The 25386-nt window shown below is 32.4% G+C and overlaps 1 protein-coding gene across 2 annotated transcripts; it reads left to right on the forward strand.

Annotated features, from left to right (window-relative positions):
* Positions 1 to 1956: 1956 nt before the first annotated feature.
* On the forward strand, positions 1957 to 25059 carry LOC124360170 (RNA-binding protein 1). Of its 2 annotated transcripts, XR_006922218.1 has the most exons (6): positions 1957 to 2109; positions 8166 to 8383; positions 9605 to 9709; positions 18332 to 18495; positions 19438 to 19529; positions 24902 to 25059. XR_006922218.1 is itself a non-coding variant. In XM_046813549.1 (5 exons), exons 2-4 carry the CDS (start codon positions 8175 to 8177, stop codon positions 19523 to 19525), a joined length of 402 nt encoding a protein of 133 aa, XP_046669505.1. In that variant the 5' UTR covers positions 1957 to 2109; positions 8166 to 8174; the 3' UTR covers positions 19526 to 19529; positions 24902 to 25059. The 2 variants fall into 2 exon arrangements, 1 of the variants encoding a protein (XP_046669505.1); XM_046813549.1 differs by lacking the exon at positions 18332 to 18495.
* Positions 25060 to 25386: the final 327 nt, after the last annotated feature.

Below are 25386 nucleotides of genomic sequence, written 5' to 3' on the forward strand. Positions count from 1 at the left end.
AATACTGATATAACTCCTAAACTGGACTGAGGCAATGTATGATATGTATTGAACATGGATTGGGAAGCAAGAACTTTGCTTTATCATGTATTATCTTTACATGTTGATGGCAACTGTCATAATGTAAGTATTGCAACGTGTTATATTATTGATGTCGATTTATTTTTTAATTTTCAATAACAATATCCACACAATTTAGAAAAATATACTGTTTTGAATCCAACCTCATTACAAAATGTGTGTGTGTGTGTGTGTGTGTGTGTGTGTGTGTGTGTGTGTGTGTGTGTGTGCGCGCCACATGACACCGGGTACGTATTTAAGTCAAATTGATGGATAGATGTTGCCACTGTAAAGAGTTAATGTTGGTGCCGTTCTAATCTTACAGGCATTTTCAGCAAAATGGATTATGTTGTTAAGATAGGAATTACTCAAAATATTCTATACTTATCAAATTATTTGGACATATGTTATTATTGGCGTATCGATCTTGAGTTCAGAGCATGCAACATTTTATATGGTTTAGGTATGGGTTCTCCCAATAACTATTACAGACTTTACGTGTACAAAGACACATCTTACTATCCACGTTACAGTGCTCTAACACCTAAATAGATTCCATACGTTTTCGGGGTATATTAGATACCATTCTTGTAAAGTGTGAATTATATAACGAAAAGAATATTACTTTAAAAATTAAATGTTATAAAACAAGAAATATATCTTTCCATACGTAAAGTTATACAAGATACTACAAACAACTTGCTTAAGTGGGTTTTGTACATCCCTATCTTGTCCATGTTAAATTAAACTAATTGGATGTACCCTACCTCAGAAACTACCTCGCACATAAATTTTTTAATGGAACTTTAATTTTAATACCGATTCCTCTGAAAACTTATTGAGATTTATTAAAAATGTAAAGTTTTGGAAAACAAGTATTTTTAAGAAACAACTTTTTTATACAGACTTGCTTTGTAGTAAGGTTTATTCTCACTGTCATTAATTTTTTTAATTATTCCTCAAACGTTCTCTTAGCAATTTCAGATTTCGGCCACTTTTTAAACAATTCTTTGGCTTCACTTTTAAATGTCCTTGTCGCTTTCGCGCTACATTTTTCTGGATGGATCCCAGCAGTCTCTAATGTGTTGAATTTTACAAAATTATCATTATTAAAGGTCATACCTATATCTTAATAAACACAACATGTTTTAGGGTGGCCAATTGTAAAAATGAGTTTTTGGGCATTCAACTGTATATTACACTGTTCACAGATTTGTTTCGATTTTGGCTCTTGTCATATAAAAATTTACTAGATATACTATCTTTCTATATCGTTAAAGTTTTGTTGCTTCAAAACTTCTTGTGAGCTTTCTCTGAAAAAGAGAGTCGTATTATCAGCATACTGCACGATTTTATCATCCAGCAGCGATGAATGTGCATCATTGACGTACATCAAGAAATGGATCGAACTGAGTATTTAAGCCCTCGAGAACTCCATAAGTCTGTTGAATTGGTTTGGAAAATTGGTTTCAGATCTGAACCATTTGAGCTCTCCGACTGAAAATGCAGGCAGACTAACAATCTTTTAACACGCAATTTAAAATATTTTACATCACAACCAAACTTTCTATAAGCAAGAAAGTATACGTTTTGTTACAAACCCATATTACTTACCTACAATAAATGTAAGTCAAAATTTTAATACGTATTAATCGATGCATGTCATCATATAAATTACATTATCAATAATTTTACTCATGCAAAGCATTGTGTACTATATTAGGTCCCTAGTTAAGATTACCTGTAATATATATATATATATATATATATATATATATATATATTACATTTGAAGATGTCTTACATTTGTATAAATGATTATGCCAATAAATATTCCGATTCTGTATTCTTATTTTTATACATCTTAATTTGTCTCTTTGGTCTCATCTTGATTATTTGGCGCCTGTTAGTCATTTGAAGCTTTGTGGATATCCGCTGTGTTGCTTGCAGTCTGTAGTATAAGAGTGGCAGCCATTATCGTTCTTCATCTTACGTCTATCTGAAGTAGTAGGGTCGGGTCACTTGTCCACTGTAAACTGCAAATTTAAGGTAAAACATTAGACTTAGCATGTAGTTATTATTATTACGGTTTTCTTATGGTTTATTTCTTTAAAATTTAGTTACATTTAATCGTACACTTTGTAAACTCGCCCTGAAACTTGTGAAACTTTCGGGATACTTCGCAGTTAGTGCAGCCATTAGGTATTGGTATTCTGACTGCAATTTCTGTTGCGTTTTAACGAGTTACAACTCGAGGCTATGTTTAATTTAAATCTTATAAATATTGTTTGTATTCTCAATAAATCAGTGATCTTCATATATACTAATATTAATACCTGCAGAGCACATAGATATTTGAGATGACTTATGGGCATGGGCTGGCCCACCTGAGGGACTTAGCCTTTTCATAAACAATCATTTGACTAAAGCTATTATTATCAAACTCTTGTGAAGCCTATATATATATATATATATATATATATATATATATATATATATATATATATATACACATTAAATTTGTATAAATGGCAATAGTCTTATTTAATTTCAATAAACATTGAATCGCAAAAAGTACTTGCTCCGCCGGGACTCGAACCCGGATCTCTCACTTTACATATACATATATGTATATCTCCACAGAAACAGATTATTGTCTTAACAAATAAACTATGGTATAATGGTTCAAAACATTTATGAAGTTTCATGTATCTAAGTACATTTCTCAAGATAAATATAAATTGTATAAATATTTACAAAAAATATAACAAAAAGAAAGTGATGAATGAAACAAAAATAAATAAATGTGTGTGTGTGTGTATATATATATATATATATATTGGGTACGGTCCAATAAGCGGACCCGGTTTTTTATATCGAAGAATATAATCATCGATACCTAATATTCGCATATCGAATCATAGACTATCAATCGATATAAAAGTAATAACAATCATATGTTTAAATTAAAATGTGAATTTAATGATAACAAATATAATAAATGAACATAACCAAAATCAGGGAAACTCATAACTTTAACTAAATGAAACAGAACGAAAACGTTTTTACTAAAGTTGTGTCCACCATTACCTTCTTTTTTTGCATCTGAAGACGACCATGTTAGCTCCTCTGACAGTTACATTTGTTACCTTTCCACAAATATCACATAATGGATTCTTAGGTACTAACCCAACATCCTGAAGCCATAAAAAACATATTTTATCGTTTTTTAAAGCAATTTCGTGAAGCTTCCTAAGATTGACGGCCATTTTAATACACAATGTTACGTGAAATTAAAAATATTACCTTAATTGTATTATTTGAAAGTGTTTACAGCTGTTCATATAGATTATTTAAGTTGTTAAAAATAATTCATCAGTATCGATTGATTATATCGATGGTTATGATTAAGTAATATCGTTTGCCAATTTCGATATAAAAAACTGGGTCCGCTTATTGGACCCTACCCTATATATTTAATACACACATATATATATATATAGCCTATATTGTTTGTTTACTTTTGTTTGTATTATGTTTATTTGTATTTTATACGGTTTATGGCTACAGTATAATAAGCTGCTACCAACATAATCGGATTAGGCCTATGATTATTGATTTAAAATATCGATACTATCGAATATGACATTTGACCTGTAGCCTAGATATTCATAAATAATAATTGCTAGCTTTCTTTACTTATACAAGTGATGTCATTACCAGCTGTTGTTATTTCGTTTATGTAGGAGAAGGCTAGTGGCAAGAACAATGGTGATGAACATATTGGCTCAAAATGTTTTTATAAACACTCAGGGTGGCCACCCGACGGGAAAGCCAGGAATTTTTCTGAGAACCGGAAAAAATTTCAAAAACAAATTTTGCATCTCCAAGAAATTATAAAATTAAGACATAATTTGACAACTGCTTGAATCAAGAACTGATTAGTCACGAAACATCGTATTTTATGCGACGTGGCTCGTGAAATTGTGAATGAAGATCGACATATGAGCTACATCTGACGCTGGTTGATCTAAGGTTACCTCCACTAGTGTAGTGAGTTTATTATGGTTAGTTCTACTCCTGTGTTGTGGCAAGCCTCCCCCTCCCCCCCCCCAAAAAAAAACCTAACAATATATTGGACAATTAAAATCGTTTCTGACTTTGGCAATAAGCGAGTGGTACGCTTTAAGCGGCAGAGCGTTAGTAACCGCGATACAAACGGGTTATTTTGTATTTAAGTATTATTCAGTCGCCGAAGTGGGATCTCCGGACGAAGTCGTCCAACTCTTATTCTTTAAAGAAAATAGTGTTTTGGAAAGACGTGTGTTAGATAGATAGCTCAGGCCTAAAATGTGCAGTGTTATAAACAGGCTTCAGAGTTCGGTTCGTTGAATAATATAATTTTGACGGTTTGATTAGAAGTGCAGCCGGGTTTTTTTAGTACACCAGAATGTCAGTTGGATTTATACAAAGCTTATTAAGATATCTTTTGAAGAAAAAAGGAGTGGGTTAGTTGCAACAAGTAATGTCGAGAAGGGGGAATTTGCGTCCTGTTGCACAACAATGACAGACTGAGCTGAGGGTTAAGTGGCAGGAGAAACATTTAATGACTAGAATTGGCGGCGGATAAGCACCATTGTGTGGTACTGTCCTGCTGCTCACGTCTCCCATGGCTAGTGTCGAGTGTTCACCATATGTACAACACAAACATTAAACTTTTAAGTCCCCGCCCAATCTAGTGCTCACCATCCACCGCAAACCGCTCATATTGTGGCCGAGGCCTCGGTTAGTCTATGAACGATTACTCCTTACACACGTTCCGATTGTCAAAAAATTACATAGGTTAAAACAAAAGATATGATGTTATGTTTTGATGTCACTGTCACATCCAAATCTCGACTGAACTATGTTTACACCGGCTAAAAATGGTGTAAGTTTTGTGTCCAACTAAACATCGCTAGTATAAACGGGCGCAAGAGCTCTCGCAAGCTTTGCCGCAACCAGTGCCGGACAGTTGGTTACAAGAACTGGAGAACAGTGTCGGCTACTAAAATATCAATTAAAAACATTGTCGAGACATCACTGTCGTGTGTGAACAGACTTTATCTTGACTCCCGGAACAACCAGTGATACAACTGTAGCGACAGTTCTCGTGAGTAAAATTGCTTATATTGTTCACATTGAGCTACAGTAGTTGTGAAAATTCTCTCGCAACTTTACTTGCCAGTGTAAACGCAAGTACAGTAAAGCCACGCATATCATCAGTTTTCGTCGTCAGAGCGGCATTGGTTGGACGATGGCTGGAAATCCCGTCAGTTCTCCGGTCAACTATTTACCGGAACGACTTCCACGCACACGTGACGATCCTTCGGACGATTCGAACTGTTCAAACCAAATAGTCCAACGTGCATAAAGATCTTTTATGTTTTGTTGTTTCGTAGTCCTTGACTGAAATCGAACTGACTAACTGACTGAGTCTGCACTGTCTATTCCTAGACAGAAACGATTGGCAGTACTCAAATTACCGATTGTTGAAACATGTTTTTGTAGTTATTTGTGTATAAAACTATTTAGAAATATATATCAACTGAATAACGTCATTTATAAATAATATTATTATTGAATTTAGTTTATTTTTGTTTATATTTTTCAACTCTAGCGTGTCTGCCGGTTTTATGTGCGGACTTAAGCTCCTTGATAGTAAACAGACGATTGCTAATTCGTATTTTATCCGTACGTCATACTTTGCGTAGTTGTAAATGAATATATTCTCATTTTTTAACCTACCATTTCTATTACTTAAAAAGGAAAAATGACTTAGAATTTTAAATATTCATTTCCCTGAATGTCTGCAAATTCCTTTGAAGTAACGTGGTATTCTTAGGTTTCCCCCTGTCCCACAAAAGATAAATTAATTACGCAGAGTTCAGATGAAAATATTTGGTTTATTTGTTGATTGTGCTGAACCGACCTTGTGTACCGGCAATATCATTGTCTTGTACCGAAAGTTCGTCTACCGCTATACTGGGCGTAGTACCTCTGACCCGAATACTGGGCTGCAGTCTGCTAATTTATTTGTTATCTTTGTATTTTCGAATATACATGTATTTTCTAAACATCACAGAAAGGAAATTTATTAGGTATACACGATGGTATGTCGACACATCGAAAGACACAGAGATTAAAAATAAGGAGCTTAAAATAGGTGATAGCGATAAATCGTGACCGAATTTCTTGCATATCGCTAGCGGCGAAAAGCTAAAGCACCGCAGCTTTATGGCATTTCTTGCAAATACTGCTAGTGATGATAAGTCATCGTTGCACTTGGCGTAAGGGTTAAATACGAGGTCTGTCCAAAAAGTGTCCGACTGCCGACCAGTAGGCAGCCGCAGCGTAACCGACTGGCTCGAACCGGTTATTGGAGGGGAGGGGCGAGCCTACTCCGTCCCATATTAGGCATTGAATACGATCCGGTCACTCAGTGAGTCACAGCGCTCTGTTCCGTACACTACTGCCATGTGTGTGCGTCGCATTTCAATATGACTGAACGTGTTGAGCAGCGCATATGCATTAAATTTTGCCAAAAACTTGGCCATTCAGCATCAGAGACAATTACTATGATACGAAAGTTTATGGGCAATATACAAATAAAAGAGTGGTTTAGGCGGTTTAAAGAAGGCTGCATATCAGTGGAGAGTAATGACCGATCTGGCAGGCCTTCAACGGCCAGAAACGCTGAAAATGTTGAACGTGTTCGTGCAGCAATTAATGAAAACCGTCGATTGACTGTCCGAGAGCTGGAAGAAGATTTAGGAATACCAAAATCGTCAGTTTGTAATATTTTACACGAAGATTAAAAAATGAACCGTGTTTCGGCAAAATTTGTTCCTCAGCTGCTGACAGAAGACTAAAAGAACTGTCAACTTGAAATCGCACAGGACAGTCTGGATTTGATAAAAAGTGACCCAGGGCTATTTTAAAAAGTTTTACTGGTGAGTCATGGGTTTATGGCTAAGACCCTGATACAAAGGCTCAATCTTCACAATGGAAAACTCACGAAGAGCAATGGCCGAAAAAAGCAAGACAAAGTCGAAGCAATGTCAAGACAATCCTGACAGTTTTTTTTTACCAGGACGGTGTTGTTCATCACGAATATGCTCCAAGAGGCCAGACAGTGAATAAGGAGTATTATCTTGAGGTCCTAAGGTGGCTACGAGATGCAGTGCGAAGGAAACGACCTGAACTGTGGACAAGCCGTGACTGGATCCTGTACCAAGACAACGCGCCAGCTCATTCCTCAAATCTTATTCAGCGTTTTTTGGTCAAACACTACATCAACCAACTACGACAGCCTCCCTACAGTCCTGACATAGCTCCTTGTGATTTCTGGCTATTTCCGAAATTAAAAATTCCTTTGAAAGGAAAAAGATTTGACGATGTTGAACAAATAAAACAAAATGCGACGAAGGACCTGTTAGCCATTCCGCAAAATGAATTTAAGGAGTGTTTCTATAAGTGGGAGGAGCGTTGGAATAAGGTAGTGGCTTGTGGAGGGGAGTACTTTGAAGGGGACCAGATTGCCGTTGCCGCCGAGTAACGTCAGTTCATGCCATACGTCAAGATCAGATACTTTTTGAACACACCTTGTACAGTACTGCAGTTGTCTATTTGGTTTGAAAATAGACTAGATAATCCAAAATTTTCAACCAGGAAAAAACAGGGAATTTTAAAAGAGGTTTTGAGTGGCCACCCGGTTAATGGTTTTAATAATAAAAAACAAAATGTTGTATAGCTGCTATACAAAGTAGAAATTGGGACAAAAAATTATTCCTCAATTTTAGCTTAATCACAAAATCTGAAAATGCTTAGCCAACCCAAACTTTTTGTTACATCCTGTGTATATGTGTACATGTATGTATATGTGTATGTATATGTATTGCTTGTTCATTTAAATTATGTGTTATTGGGCCTGAAAACCAAATTTTGAAGGCAACAAAAAGAAAGTGAATTGTTCAGTCCTTTATTAAATTAAGAGGATCTGAATTATGCTATTAGTCTTCGAATTAATTATTAGCATTAATTAATATAAAATTGTGATTTTTCAGGAATTTAAAATGAGCCACCATAGAGAATGGGATTTGTCATGTAAAGTATACGTGGGTAATCTAGGAAATAATGCTTCAAAAAATGAACTGGAAGATGTCTTTTCAAAATATGGTCCTCTTAGAAATGTATGGGTTGCACGAAATCCACCTGGTTTTGCCTTTGTTGAATTTGAAGACCCACGTGATGCTGAAGATGCTGTACGAGGTTTGGATGGGACGTAAGTATGCTTAATGTGCGATTATCTAGTATAAATTAAATTGCATTACATTTGAGTTTGTTTTTGTATTTGGTGTAATATTTTTGTTTTTGGTTTCCAGTAAAAATATTAATTTATTTTTCTTTCTGTAACTTCTACAATGAGTACAGTGGCTTTGACTAAGAGTCCCCAATAAATCCTGTTGGTAAATATGGTTGTTGTGAACACTAGATTTTTCCCATCTTTTAGGTAGATTTTGAATAGAAAATCAGCCTATTGCAATTGTCCTCAAGATAACACTGAAGACAAATTTCTAAATAGCTTCACCAAACCCCAAAATAACTACCAGATCAAAACGTTTTCTATGTCTATGATGTCCAAACAAGTTGAAACTTGGTACAATAATTTATATTTTAAATATATCGGCTAAGTCCGTTAGTTAGCTTGGTATATAGTTTTGTATTAATATGGTAGCCATTTAAACTTCAAAACAAAATTAACCTTTTAACAATTTATTCAGCTGCCCATGGTAACAATGTTTTCAAATGGTTTCTTTTTTTGTGAAAGATATGAGACCAAGACTTGGGACTAATTCTCAAATTTCAAGGATTTGAGCCTGGCTGTTAGGAGTGGAAGTGAGTGGCTAAACACTTGAGTTTTGATTTACCCCAATCTTACGTACGGAGTGGTATTGTGGGATACCTGTGGAAACAACCAGTTGACAAAAGTGTTCAAATTGAAGAATTAAGCAATTAGCTCATTTGAATTTCAGAGAATCTTGTAGAAAACTGGCCAAGACATTCATTTGTATGAGACGAGAGTCATAAGAAGAAACTATCGAGCTGGTAAACACAGAACGGTAGCTTACGAACATCTGTCCTCACAGGCAGGTGTTCACTTCATCAACACGCTGCCCAATTGGATAAACGCCACAGCACCCAAGGTGCCCAGAACCCATATGAAACATTTTTCAGTGTTACAGGCATTTTATAATGTTACCAGAGTTTTTTGCATTTGACTGAGAAATTGCCCAATGAGGATATTGACTTCGGCGTTATATGTGGGAAATTAAGGAATGGATTAAAGATGCATGAATGTTTAATTGTATTTTTGAGTGTAATCGTGATGTGGAGAGAATGTACAATATTTTAGCTCTGAACCTTTAAATTTTAATGTTTGCTATACCTGCAAATCATGTTTCTCCAATAGACATTGATTGAGTCTATTTTTAACCATTTACAGCCGCTGCTGTGGCACACATATAATTGTGGAGATGTCCAATGGACGCTCTCGTCGGTCAGGTGGTGGTGGAGGACGCAGGCGGTCTCCCCCGATTCGCCGTTCCAGGTATTATAATTTTACAAAGTAACTTTCACTGCTAAAGCCATACTTTTAATATATTAAATATAGCATACAAAGTACTGTACATTAGGTATTACATGGACAATTTTCAAAACTTGATTTTATTTGCCAATTTTTCAAATTAAATTCTGATTTTTTAAAATTTATCTGTATTTAATAATTAATTTTTCATAAATTCACTTGTAATATTTCTTAAATTGTTGTACTCCTGATAACTACTTTAAACATTTTTTTTTTATTTGATTTTTTGCTGTGATAAAATATGATCATGTAATAAAACGATGTGCAGTAATTTTGGTGTATGATCAAATAAATGCTTGAAATGGGTCTATAATTGTACATATTTTTCTTTAGTTGGAGGAGGTTTTTCCATAATTATTTTGTGATTTCTGAATTATCTGTAAAATCAATACCTTTTAATTTTTATTATAAAATACGCCTTCAAATTTTCACCCTGAAAGTAATTATTTAAACATTTAGATATCGGAATGTGGACTAAATGGGATAATTAGTATTATTAGATTTTATAACTATATGTAGTCGGTAATAACTACAATTATTACACTATTTTTATCTTAGGAACAAGGCCTTTAGAAACCGAAGGTTTCATCATGTGACAAAATATAATTGGAGTTTTTATTACTGATTCCATCTAGTTCTAAATTATTTCCAATTGCTCTTCAATTTTTTATGTAAATCTTTAAATATCTTTATTTAAATATATCCTTTTTTTTAAATGAATTTGATGTTCAGTGACTAAACTCTGTCGATTTAAAAACAAACAGAATACCTTGTAAGTTTTCACTTATTCTAATTTCATGTCCATTACATTGTGCTATATTTTTTAATTGTGCTACACCTTTGTCCTTCGTTGTGAACCTAGTTTCAAATTCCATCCAGAGTGATATGTGCTAAGTTTTATATATCCAAAGTCTATCTTTTTTAGTAATTTTTCTGATCTGCATTGAAAATACATAGCAAATATATATGCAATAATAAAAGATACTGGAGACAACAGCTAGAAGACACAATTCGCAGACAACTTGCAGTTAGTTATGCAAGCTTGTTATCCCGCTCAGCATTGCATAGTTTATTATATAAAAGACTGATGGATAGTTTTCATGGGAGTGCCGATGGCCGAGTGGTCTAAGACGTTGGACTTTGAGTCTGAATTAGAAATAGCGCAGGTTCGAATCCTTTGTCAGTACCATCGACCTTGTACTGTATCGACTCTCCTCCTTATTCTGTTTGATAAGATCCTCGCACAGGCCAGTGGCCCATGAGGACGGGCAGAATAAGGCATAAACGGAGAAATTGTCGACCATGTAACAAAGAGTTTATATACATATGGGACAAAAGGAACCTAAATTTAACACATTTATCATACAGTCCCGTAGGAGAGATTCACTTAAAAACGTTTTCATTCATATTGATTGTGTTGTATTGTGTATTCTTCACATTTTACAGTATACACATTCAGTGTTAGCTTTATCAAGGTTGTTAAAAATATACACAAAATCCTGCAATTTTATTTGACATCTGATGGTTAGTGCAGTGTTGTTTGAAAATTGTTTGGTTGTCATCACGTGTTTTTCTACATTAGCTAACATAATGGTTTTAATATGAAAACTGAAAAAAAGTTATAAAGAATTATTCTTTCAAATAGACTAATGTTTGTAAAAACAAATGGGATGAAAGATATTGTTTTTAATTTTTACTGTTATAGCTACCCTTTGTTTTTTTTTCTTGTAGAAAGGTTAGCTTTTAAAAAGATGTTTAGAAGGTGGTGGCTAGTGGATAACGCTATCCTTCATTCATGAGTTGGTGTTTAAAGTTCATTCAGAAAAATTTAATTAATAAAACAAAGTTTTGACTGCTTCTGGTAGTTTTCAATGAAATAACTGAAATAACCTTTGTAGGGCCATAAAGTCGCATTGTATGATTGACCTATTTGTCCAAGGAACAACGAGTCCCTTGTTGAGTCCTCTATGGGCTTTTCTGTGACAAATCATGAACATGATGAAAGAAGTTAGCTTTAAAAGTTTTTCTATTCTATACATTTTTGTATGTCCCACTGGCCTGCAGCTATACCCGATATGGAAAGATTTAAAAATATATTGTTTGCCTTGAAAGTAAATCAACAAAAATGTATTGAACTTTTCATTACAATACATGAAAATTCCTCAAAATAGGCTTCTTCTGTGGTACCTATTGACTCTAGCCTAACCTAATTCTCTTTTGTAGGCATCAAATGTGCCATAGTAAACCTCATCTTTTAAAGATGCAGGTCAAGGTACTTGGATCCCTTCAATTGTCTTGAATTGTTTCCTTTCATAGATCCTTTTAAGTGCTTTAAAGTTTGGGGCCATGTCTGGACTGTAATGAAGCTGAAAAATGTTGGTTTGTGACAAGTTAGTGACAAGTAAGGTTTGTAATCCGTGTGTTGTCTTGATGTCCTTTACCGTTTATAACAGATATAATTTGAACCTTGCGGTTTGTGTTCAGAAGTTCTTTTACTCTTGTTTTATTGTGTTCTTAGGTGACTTCATAGCTCTTTACACACTGCCTTATAAACGTAAACTCCAGTTATTCAAACATGTATCTGGATAAGGAAATATCTTCCAACAACCTCTCAAGAGAGCTTGTTAAACCATTTAAAAGGGAAAATCCTAAAATGCCTTTGTTGTACTGTAGGAATTTGTGTGTAAAGCTAGCTAGGTAGGTAACAGCTTTTGAATGAGTGATACATGTGTGTGCACTTGTACGCATGTGTGTATGAAACTACGTACATGTAAAAATAAATCTAAAAAAGAATAGAAATAATATTGAAACAAAGTCCTTGTCTATGATCATAATACTGCAGTTAGTTATAAATAGATAGGTCTAATTGTTAGGCAGTAGATTGAATGAGACCTGCGAGTTTTATTAAAATACAACCTAACAAAATAGGACCCAATGTATGTGGATAAAAGCTTGTTCATTCATATTTTGTGAGAAACAGTAAATGATTTGTCATTCACCTGTATGTTTTGGTGAACAATTTGGTTGATGACAGTTTGTTTATTATTAATCTCTTTTGCTGGCTCATCTTAATGCTTACATCTCACTACAGGCTTTTTTTGCAGGTCAATCAATCTACATTTTACAGTAGTACTAATAAGTAGTGGTTAACGTCTCAGTGTTTGAATAAAACATGAACATAACTAAAAGCTAGGCAAGTACAAATCAAAACCAACATCGCGATTGATGTTTGAAAAATTTTTCAAAATACATTGCAGGTGTTCTTGTGATAATCCAGTTAAATAGTTTTTAAACAGAACAAACCAATAAGAGCTTATTTTGAGGTTCTAATACTTGATATTGAGACTGGTATATGGCAGACAATGTGGAGAACTGCTTTTTAATGTGCAACTCTTCACTGAAAGAAGGAGGAAATACTGAGTTCCATACATTTAGAAGTGTAAAAGCGGGAGTTTGGTAAAACGTTAACAAAAATTAAAATGGGGAAATCAAGAAATACCTTGTTTATTTTGTATTACAAAATTATTTCACATACATAACAATCCATGTTACGGTTATAACACAGCATATATTTTTATGAGTTAATATTATAATTGTTTTAGACCTAGTTCATACAAAACCCTGGTAGTCAATTGATTAGCGCTCAGCTTATCGTTACAGGGATGCAGGTATAAATCCTGTTTCAGGCATGGAAATGTCTAAATAACAGAAATTAATTGACCTTAGTTTGGACTAATGGGATTAAACAGTACAGGATTCCAAGTAACAGTTTTGGATTATCCATCTAAAAAAAATAAATAAATCTACCATATAAAATATTGGTGGAAATTGGAAGGAAGATGTTAAGTGTTGTGGTAAATTTTACAGAATAATATTAAGGACCATTTTTAATTTGATGTGTAAAATATTGGTAGTTGAAGGAATAATTTTCGTTGTAATGGTCATGGTAAAAGAATAATATTACTGAATATCCTCTCAATGTCGGGCATTTTACTGTGATATGTTCATAAATTAGCAAGTCCCTTTTGGTCAAAACACATGGTTTTAGAAAATACATTTAAATCCTGTTATTTTTGTATAAAATACCAAAATTTTTGGTTTTTCTTATGAAATTTTTTTCTCAAAATGGATTATTTTATGTACTTTAATATTGTTAATCAGTAAATAAGGTATTACAACTGTGTAAAATCTTTGTAGTCTGAAATCTATTAAGTAAAGTAACCAGTGATCTAAATTACAAATCTGTTTCGTCACATTTAAGTTGTCTCTGGACATGTGCACTTTTTTCATCTAAAACCAAAGAATGGACATTTAGTTCATTTAAACTATTATATGTACATTGCTACTCTCATTAAACAGATATTCAAACAAAATACTAACAATATGTATTTACATTTGATGTTAATATGCAATGATGAAACATTGAGTACACAAATAGAAAACACAAACACGTCAGAAGATGTATAAAGCTAATTGTATAATTGTTTTGCATCCTTTGCTATTGAACATATAAAACAATTTGTTATGTATGTCTTTATATATTGGACATGGCTGTATAGGAGAAAGCCAAGACGTCTAATATATTTTGTTGGTGAAAGTGGTTAACATGTTTTACATCTAACCAATATAAGGATAAAAACATTTAATTTCTGTTAAGAGGATGGTTATTAACAAATTGTTTTTAATTTGGATGGTTATTGTTAACATTATTTAGTATAATACTTGATAAATTAAAATTAATTTAAAGTATTATTTCCTTAAATATTTTTACTGTCTTCCACATACATTTGGCCAAGGCTCCTCTTCTGTTTGGATTAAGGAATTTCAAAGAATAAATTTGGATCTGTGCTTTTGTAACTTAATTTGTAAATTATTGTAAGTATAATCATTAAATTTTTTAAAGATTTCTCAAGTAAAAAATGGTATATGGTTGGTAGCAGAAATATTACAATCTATTTTGTTAAAAAAAAAAATGGATTAAATCAACGTTACTGATACAATTACTGAAAATGATCCTGTAAATTGCACTAAGTATCGTGATGTGATAATTCAGTTTTTAAAAGTATTTTTAGAAAAAATTGAATAATTACAAATTTAGGATGGCTATACAGATTTTAAAGCGCTTTTAAACCGTAAATTCTTAGCTTCATTCTTATATTTATATTTCTGAAATGGCATTAAATATTAGGTTAGATATAGTTAACCTACCACTGACATAACTTTCTTTAAATATTATTGAAAATGGTCATAAATTTGGCAAATGAAACCTTGCATTCTGTATTTTGTTCTAAAAGTAATTCACTATATTTTATGAAGATAAGATACGTTTACTGGAACTACTCTGGAAATTTCAGAATATCCAAACATTTTAAAAGAGTATATTAATAAAATAATTATTTCCACAGATTTTGTTCAAATTTCAAAATATATGGATAGCTTCAAAATTTTAAAGTGAAAGGAGGTAGATGGTCATGGTAAACGTTATTTAACACTGCCTCTTCTATTTGCTTCTTATTATAACTGTGTTTTCATGCCTAAAAGAAAACCGGATTTATTATTTACTGGTATAAGCAGTCTTAACACAGATAACAGTTAAATCTGTATTTATTATTATTTTACAGTATTCATAATAATGCATTCAAAGTAACAGCAGTTTACTAAACCTTTTCTTTATTTGATTTGTTTTTATTGTTGTGGCTTTGTGTATGTTAAAAGTACATAAGTACCAGTATCACCTACTTCGGCAATTCATATTTTAATAATATTTAATACTAGTTCACTTGCAGCCTTGCACACAATTTCCTAAATCAGAGTATGTAACCAGGGTGATGTAAGTACTTTTGATGTGCTGTGATATTTTTCAACCGGAAGTAGTTATATTAAAAGTACATAATATTTAATTGTTTATGGTTAAGAGGATCAGAGGTTAAGCGAAATTGTGACAGGCTGTGTAATGGGTATTTCACGTTGGATCTTTTCTGGTTCTATTGAATTATATTTACAATGCCCTGTTAAGTTTGCCTTGTCCCAATCAAGAAAATATTTACACATGTAAGTCTCACAAATTTGCTTTAAAACCGTCATCACTGTAAAAATAACATAACACAGTGTCAAAGAAGCTAACCAGTTTTGTGTGTCTTATGTGCTAACATTCACAGCTTGGTTTATTAAGGTGGGTTTTATACAGTGTTTAAATATTATTTCCAATACATTAGGTGGTATAAATTTATCATTCGTTTAATCTGCAGTAAACATGCTCTAACTGTCAGTGTGGCAACTGTCTATACTAAATTTGCTTTACACTACTAATTAAGCTGTATTCTTAATATTTGCTAAATTTTAAATGTAGAAACAAATGTTTTAGCCTCTTTGGTGAACTTCTGCTGGAAGTTTCAATATCTGTTTAATGTCAGTTAAACTCAAATTGCTTCATAAAAGTAATCATTATATTTCTACATTTAAAAATATTCTAGGAAAACTTTTTCTTTTCGTAAAAACCTTCCTTGGATTTCAATGAATATTATTAATCCTGTTCTCGAGATGAGCACTGGGTAACAAATTTAGCGATTCATTTTCATTTGTAAGATTGTCCTTCTTTATTCCAGTCATTTAACCCTTTTCTTGTATTTGATTGGTTTCAAACTAGCGATAATAAAGAGTTCATATTGTATTCCCTCTTTTTTATCTGTAATTTATGAAGATATCTTTCTCTGACTGCTGATGTAATGGTTGAACCTAGTTTGGTTTGTATGTGCTGATAAGTGCGTTTTCGATACAAACAGACATTGAAAAAAGAATACTATTTTTACTGTGATACTCTGTAATACTGTAATTGTTTTATAATGGTACTTTAAATAGGTTATTTTGAATTAGAAACATGTAAGTTTTTCATCGGGTTTATTCCAAGTTATTTTTAGGATTATATTATTTTTTTCAGCTTGTCTAAGTCAGTTTATTGAATATTTTTCTGCGAAGTTACCAGAGAAATATATGAAAACAATATTGACAACTGAATAGTCTTTTACGAGCAAAAGGTGAAAGTGTCTATTCTAATATTTTGGTTGGGTGGCAGCAATGTTGAGGGTGGGGGTACGGGAGGTGGCAGACTAGCTTTTTGTTAAGGACCCATATTATACTGGCATATTTTAAATATCAGTTACCTGTATTGTATGAGTTTTGATTAGATTTTTATGATCTCCAAAAATAGTACAACTAAATTTAAAAAAGAAATATTTTTGTTTAGAAATGGTTTGAACAAAATTGTTCGAAAATGTTGTGGAACAAAATTTAAGAATCCGTTATAAGTATTTGATCTACAAATTATAATTTTTTTCAATCCTTATAGATGTATTATGGAGTAAAATTTTATTTCCAGTTCAATTACCACATTGCATTTGAAAATTGTTGTTATATATGGAATGTTAGTTTTTGGCTTTTCGTATATTATAAAAAAAATATGTACACCAAATATTGGTTCAAACTTAATGTTTTTATGAAAAATAAAGAATGTGTACTTTATTCTTCACTTTATTCTCAAAACAAAAATTATAATAATCTGTTAAATAGTTGTACAATAGTTATTTTCCCAACAAAATACAGCCCAGAACTCTGTTCCGTGGCACTCAGAGGGTTAATAAATTATTGATATATAATTAAAAATATATTCAGAATAACGGTCTTGGCTCAGCGTCCCCATCCACTCCAGTGTGTAGACATGTGCAGTAGACTAGTGTGGTGGTTAAATTAAATAATATTCTGTTTGAAACTCACCTGTCTTGAGTTTTCTCACAACTTACTTTCCGATCAACCCTTGTACAAAAATAAATACAACCAAATTCTCTCCTATCCTCCTTATTCAAATTTAAAGACATCATTATGTTTAATGCGTCTTTATTTAATTTTAAACTATTAAAATGGTGTTATATGCATACAAAAGTATGGTATTATTATTATTATTAACAATTCAAATCTACACAGTAGCTACAAATTTGTATGTTACATTTATTTTGCTGCATCTGTTATCTTTGGTCAACGTTATTATCATCTATCCAAAACTTTTAAATTAACACTTGATGTTTATTTTCTTCTCGCCATATTTGTAATTCGCGGCTTATCCTTCAAAAATTACTGTGTCATATTTTTCGGGTTAAAGCTGGATATTTCCTAAGACAATAATGAAGTCAATATAAAACAATTACAGACATTTTTTGTGGTGGATTGAAAGATAATCTCATTAATAATAAAGCTGGTTTTTGTTCATAATTGAGTTTGCACATCATTATCATTCTTGCTCTTACTGTAGGGATTGTCATCGCTAATAACATGAGAAGTTGTTATAACTGTTTATAAATTACCCTTTCTTTTAATATAAAATATCATATGGACATACGACTAAACATAAATAAGAACTATATCAAAATGTAATTCTCCAAGTAATTCGTATTTTGTTGATTTTTTTTATTCATTTTAGTCAATACTTGGTGTTGACACAAAGTGTACGGGTGCAGCAGTAGTGTTAAGGTGGGCTCTCTAGTGAGCCCAGTGCTTGCTTGTAGCAGATATATATTGGATGTTGGGACGTTACAGGGCGCCGCAAATCCATTCTGCTTGCACTTTACTTCAATCACCACCATTGTTGAGACTACCAACATGAGAGTCATCCTACCAACCACAACTTTCTTAAGCTAAGCCCCTCAACCAACCCTGCCCAACCAACACACCAACCATCACACCACGCTCTACTTGCTCTGGTATTCTTCTTGTAATATATAGCCCGCTTATTGTTTTGACTTCAGTAGTAAGTATAATTTGTGAGCCCGTATTTCCCCCTAAAAATAATTTTTTATTTTGTTTTTAAATGCCATTGCCAAATGTTGTTTGTCAGCTAACTATATTAAATATTTGATCGGTCTTTAGGAGTGATATATTTGTGTACTGTATATAAAATAACTAAGGTAGAGTGGTAAGTTTTTTCAGTTTTTTTTTAATATAATTTTTAAACACGTTTAAAGTTTTTTTTGGTTGCTTTTAAAATCCCATTTAACTTTGTATGCTTTGATATTTCTTATGGTTCCGTCATAAAGCATAAAAGCCTTTTTTATAGGGCATGAACAATATAAAAAAGAAGGATATAGTTTCTTTTAAATTTATAAAAATCAAATCTAAATTGTTGTAGTTAACATACTTGGTGTGATTATTTTAAATTATTATAAATGTTTTTTTTTCTTTTTTTTTAATATACAAAATCCAAATAACACTAAATTTTAAAACTATTTAGGCTACCTTATTTATTAGAACTTATACAAGTTTGGAAGGTAATGTAAAATACAAGTTAATTACAATTCTGTTTTGTTATTACAATATGAGTGGACATATTACTACTAATATCAAGTATGTTTTTTACACATTGTGTTTTCTGAATATTTTTCAGCTTGAATACAAATGTTATTATTTTGAATTTCAGTAATATTAATTCTAGTAAGGAAACCATCTAAGGACAAGATGCTGAATGGATTAATCCTAGTGTGAATCGTAACATGTTGGTTAATCTCACAGAAATTACATGAAAAGGAGAGCCAGGAAATACTACAAGTTTGTCGATAATTTTTCAGAGAGAACTGTTTGATACATGTACACTTTAATGAGATCTATAGGTCATATTTCAAGCAAATTAATTGATCATGTCCTACTAGGTCACCCAGAAGGCGCTCTGCTTCTCGCTCACGCTCACGCAGTCCACCTCCTCGCCGTTCCCGCTCTTACTCCAGGGATCGCCGTTAGTAAGGTAAGAGACACTTAACTGGAAAGCTAAAATTTCTTACCAATACCAATCTCATATAGTAATATTGAATATTGATCAATCCATGTGTTTTCTAAACCTTGCAAGTTTGAGGTGACGAAACTGATGCATTAAAGTTGTTTCCAAATTTAAATTATTGTTCAATGTACTCAGTAGCAATGATCAAGAATCTGTGATTGAGGGTCAGGTGGATTTATTTTATAGATAAAATAGAGAATGGTCATTAGAATTCATTCTTCAGGGATTACATTTTTTAATGCTTAACCCTCTGGATCCCAAGGAACACTTTTATCATCATTAACCCCTTAACTGCCATGTCTGTGCTAACGTGGGCGATCTCACTTTGCATTTAACTGCCAAGCCCGAGATATCAAGTCCCAAACTGCTCCTGCTTCAGTACATGATGCCTGGGGCAGCTATAAAATTATACACATTGGTCTCCAGTAGTTTTTTATATGCAAAATATCTCAGTTGATTACGGAAGCACTGGTACTTCTTTCCATTATTCCTGTCATAAACTGATGGTTATTTTTTAAGGACCGTGTTTTATTCATCATATTTTTAAACGTTGCCTTTTTATAAATCTCTTCTTTGCACTGATATAACCTTTGACTTTAAATATTTCTTTTTAAGAATGTAGATGCTCATTAAAGATATGCATGCGTGATTGAGCCTCCGAGACCCACATGGGGTTCTTTAGGCATGTGTAGTTTTCTGACAGTAGCTTTGTTAGTTCTGTAAATCTCTATGATTTTGGTTGTGGTGGCTCTGTTTTGATGGTAGGTTGCACTCACTTTCCTCCTGTGTTAAAATAGGAATGTTTTACTCTGACCCGTGCAAAACTTTCATAACAGCACTTCTCGGACATGGCAAAGATGCTGAGCAAAATGAAATCACAGAATTGGTATTGTGTCTTGCAGTTGTCCATTTCTCTATACATTTGTCTTAAAAGAATGTCAGCTCTATGGATGTTGAGTAGAATGTAGTAGTGTTGGTCTTGCTTCTGATAGAATGTGAAAAAATAATTGGATTTATAGTAAGTTGAATCTCAATTTATAGGTATAGATTTCTGAAGATTCTTGCCGTTTTGCTCTTAAGAATGTATGTTTATGGAATTTATATTTAACTTGCAGGATCCGATATATTTCATGTGTTATATTTTAATATGGATATTTAGCTTAATTAACAGAATACTAATATTTATTTTAATACGTAAAATGCAACAGACGCCATAGTGTGTGTGCTGTGGTGTTAGACTACTTTGATCAGCTATACAGGGTGTTCTGAAAAAACGGAGTCCATAAGTCCAGGGCGTGATTCCTCACATCAAAAATATCAGAAAAAAGGTCTAACATTAACATAGGTCCGAAAAAGCCTTAGAGTTACCAAGTTATACTGGGTGAAAAGATTTCGTTATCTGAATTTCAGTTCCACTGCACTGAACGAAGCCATCTACGGTATATGTTGGCTGTTACTTAGATGTACCAAATTTAGGTACTTTATGTAAAATGAACCTGAAAAATAGAATTAAAACCGTTTCCGACTCTGTAGGATAGTACAGTAAATTTTTAAGTTATTTGACGAAATACGCGAGAAACTTTGGCTCCCGTCAAAAAACACGTCTACATTTAGGTTGGAAGCAGATTTACTATGTTAAATGTAAATAAACGCAAAATATTTTTTCACAGTACGTGTAGAAAAACTTTTAATTCGCGAAGAGATAAGATGTTAAAATAAGTTCTCATAGACAAACGCCAATACTTTAAAAAAAAATCCTTTAATTACATACAACAACGCAAGATAAATAGACCAAAATCTGTTATGCTCTCTACACATGTAATATTGGAAAATTTTAAAAACAGCTGCTGTTTTATTAAACACAAATTTAAGATGATGTACTTATTATTTTTTATGAAGTAAATATTTTTAACACTCATACATTATCTATACATTAAAAAAGTTATTCTGACTTATCATTCCACAACAACAGTTACACTTGTCCTATTAAACTAAATAACCACGTCACAGTAGATGTTCAAAATGTTTCCCCCTCATTCAAAATCAAAGGAATCCAGCCGTCTTTCATAGAGACTGCCCGAACTCTTTCGAAGATCCCCAGGTGTCTCACGTATCCTTTGAATCCGTTAACAATTCCCTTATTCCGCCAACTCTTTCTATGGTATCCACAGGCGAGTCCGTTAGAACTAAGCGTCTTTAAATGTCCCATAAGAAAAGTCCTAGAGGATTGAGGTCAGGTGACCTTGCAGGCCATGATACTGGGGGCTCCTCGGACCAATCCATCTGTTTGGATATGCCTTCATTTAAATATTCTTTACTTGTATTGTTCGTAATGAGACTGGAGCTCCATCCTGCGATGAACACATGTTGTTGCGTGTGTATGTGGCATATCTTCGAGTAAACTCATTCAGATAGTCAGTGTCAACACTACATAATTTCCTATTCATGGTGTAACTTTACTTATTTGTGTTATTCTTTTATTCATGATATGTTATTAATGCTTTTATTATTTTTATTAGTGATTGTTTATAATGTTTTCTTTCTTTTACTCAGTTGGTTTTTTCGTATATACGTTTTTTCACTCTGCCGTGAGTACCGGGCCGTTTTTATTGTGTGGTCATCGATGGTTTCTTTTTGATCTGTATGATTGTAATCTCTTTACTAAATATTTTTATTTTCTCTTTATCTTCTTTAGGTGTACTTTCGTAAGCTTTTTGTCAATTACAATTCTTCTTCTTTTTACTCTACATAACACTTTTTTTCACTTTCTTATTTCTTTTGTTTCTAAATGATTCTTCTAATATTTGCTTTTCTTAATGATTTCCCGTTTGTTTTTGTACACTTTATTTAGTGTCGATATTTTTTATTTACAAAGTTTATTTGCTCCCCTCGTTTCTTTGTTTTATTTTATGTCTTTGATCAATAAGTTCGGTTTTTTATATTTAGCTCAACATTTAATCTTTGAATAATTATCTTATTTAATTAAGAAAAACGATATATAGAAAAAAACCACAATAAAAGTAAAACTAAAAAATATAAATACCTAAATAATAATATAAGACCCTAAAAAGATATGAAATGTAAATAATATATACAAATAGCTAAACAAAAAAACAACATAAAACAAAAATGAATAAAAAAAAAAAAAAATAATAACAAAAAAAAAACAAAAAAAAAAATAAAAGCAAAAACCGCTACAAAAAAGAAAATAAGAAAAAAAAATACCAAAAAAATAAAATAGAAAGAAGATAAAAAAATAATAAAATAAACAAAATAAAAAACAACAACGAAAAAAGAAAAACTATCAAAACAAAAATAAAAAAAAAAAAGAAAAAAAATAAAACAAACCAAACAAAAAAAAAATACACAACAAATAGAAAAAATAAAAACAAAAAAAAAGCAAACAAAATAACAAATGTAAATAATTTTCACCATTGAGCGTATAAGGTAAAAACGACTAATAAAAAATTTTATCACCAGAATAGCAGCCCATACGTTTATAGAAACTGATATTGGTGACAGGTTCTCTGAATAGGCACGTGGATTTTCAATTTTGACCCCATCGTGGAGTATTGATGGGTGTTAAGAGATAGCCATTCTTGAAAATTTTTGCTTCATCAGTAAAGATAAGGTAATTTTAGAAAAATGTGGGATTTCTGCACCTTGGATAGCCATTGGCATAGGCTGAACCACGGGGAAAGTAATCTCGAGGAAAAGAGCTGGGACCCTTGATAGTGATAAGAATTGCAACTGCTGCTAGAGTAAAACTCTTCAGACAATTGTATTACTAACACGAAATCCTAAGGCTAGTTTCTAGTACTTCTTCCAGGATGATTCTCCTATTCGGTCTCAACACGCCCTCCCTCCCAATTTCAGCTGTACACGAGTTGTTACGTGTGGCCGTCCTGACTCTACCAACTTCTCCCAGATTTAAAGGTTCCCGTCTCGCTTTCTAGCCTTCTATGATGGAGAAGAAAACATTTATGAGTTACGGTAACTGTCTCTGTAGGAAAATGTTCCTGATAGAGTCGTCTAGCCTGACACTGTATCGCAATGTGCAAGGACCGTACAATTAAAGCTGTCTGACCTTTCACCATTAGTGTAATAATATTCATATTAATGCCATGATGAACTAAGATATTATTAGCTGGATCAAAAAATTAACTCAACTCGGCCCACTCGCCACTAACTGTATTAAACGTATACAGATCAATCACCGCACTTTAATGAGCATGGAACAAATAGCTTGCTTGTAATGTTTATTTAAATTATTATAAACAATGTTACATTGTTAAAACATTTGTTTTAAATAGAAATTATCATTTGTTTCTCAAATCAAATTATTTTAAATTAAACAGCTGTTTTAATATCAATATTACATTTGTGAGAGCTTAACAGGATTTTGTCTATTTTTTCATGCGGTTTTGTATGTAATTACAGGATTATTTTTTTAAAGTTTGCGTTTGTCTATTATAGACTTATTTTACATCTTTTCTTTCCGAAATTACATTTTTTTTTTTTCTACAAGTACCGTGAAAACAATTTTTGTCGTTTATTCGTACAATTAACATAGTAAATCTGCTTCAAACCTAAATGTAACTTGTTTTGCGGGCCCATGTTTCGCGTATTTGTCACATATCTTAAAATTACTGTAGCTACAGGTTGGAAACGGGTTTTATTCAATTTTTCAGTTCATTATACATAATAGTACGCTAAATTGTACATTCCTTAATTAACAGCCACAAAATACCCGTAAGGTGGGGGGCTTCGTTGCAGCAGGGGGAACTGAAATTCAGACGAAATCCTTTCACCTGTATAACTTGGTAACTAAGCATTTTCGGACCTATTGTTAATTAGACCTTGTTTTCTGTATTTGATCGTGAGGAAATCACGCCCTGACTTATGGGCACTTTTTTCAGAACACCCTGATACTACTCAGTATAGAGCCATAATGAAGTTGTTAGTTAACCACATGTATTATAGCTAGACAGTTATTGTACAACTAAATGTATTACAATACAGCTAGACAGTTATTGTACAGTAATGTAACACGTTGACTGTGGCAAATGCTGTAGTAAGCATGCCGTTGTGTAAACTACTTAAGATTACTCAGTACAGAGCCACAGCGATTTTATTATTATTATTTGCCTTAACCAACCCCAAAGTATTTACATGTTGTTACGTATCAATGCAAAACATTATTTTTTGTACGTCCCATGCTAAAAATGGAGAAATTTAGAGATAGTCCTGCAATAGCATATAAGGAGTATTAATTAATTGTTTTGTTAAATTCTGCATCAAATAATACAAAGAATAGTAAATTCTAATATTTGTTTCAGGTGGAAAAAACTTTTGTGTTTCTGAACACATCTTCTTACATCCCATGCAAGATTTTAAGTCTAGGAATAGTACGTCCATTGGTCAATTTAAAGATTATTTTTGTTAATAATGGAAGTAATGTTCAGTTTTAATCAAATAAATAAATTAGCTTCAATAATTTATTGAATTTCATCATTCAGTGTTTTTATTAAAAATTAATTAGCAATACTTTTTTACATTGTAAACTTTTGTATTATGTGTTTGATCAGCCACTAATTATATTAATGTAATGAAAAAAGTTGTTTTTATTAATCCCCTGTGTTGTAAATTATATTTTTAAGATTAGTTACTTACGTTTTACTTAACCCTAGAATAGTGGGCATCTTGATATTTTTTTAGAATAACACGTTTACTGCTAATACATAAAGTATAACATTTACTAGGAGCTAAAAATTTTGAGTGAGTTTTACTTACCGAATGGTGGTGTATATCCTTAGTTTGGTAA

The sequence above is a fragment of the Homalodisca vitripennis genome, chromosome 4 (assembly GCF_021130785.1).
Source record: "Homalodisca vitripennis isolate AUS2020 chromosome 4, UT_GWSS_2.1, whole genome shotgun sequence".
Classification (NCBI taxonomy): Eukaryota; Metazoa; Arthropoda; class Insecta; order Hemiptera; family Cicadellidae; genus Homalodisca; species Homalodisca vitripennis.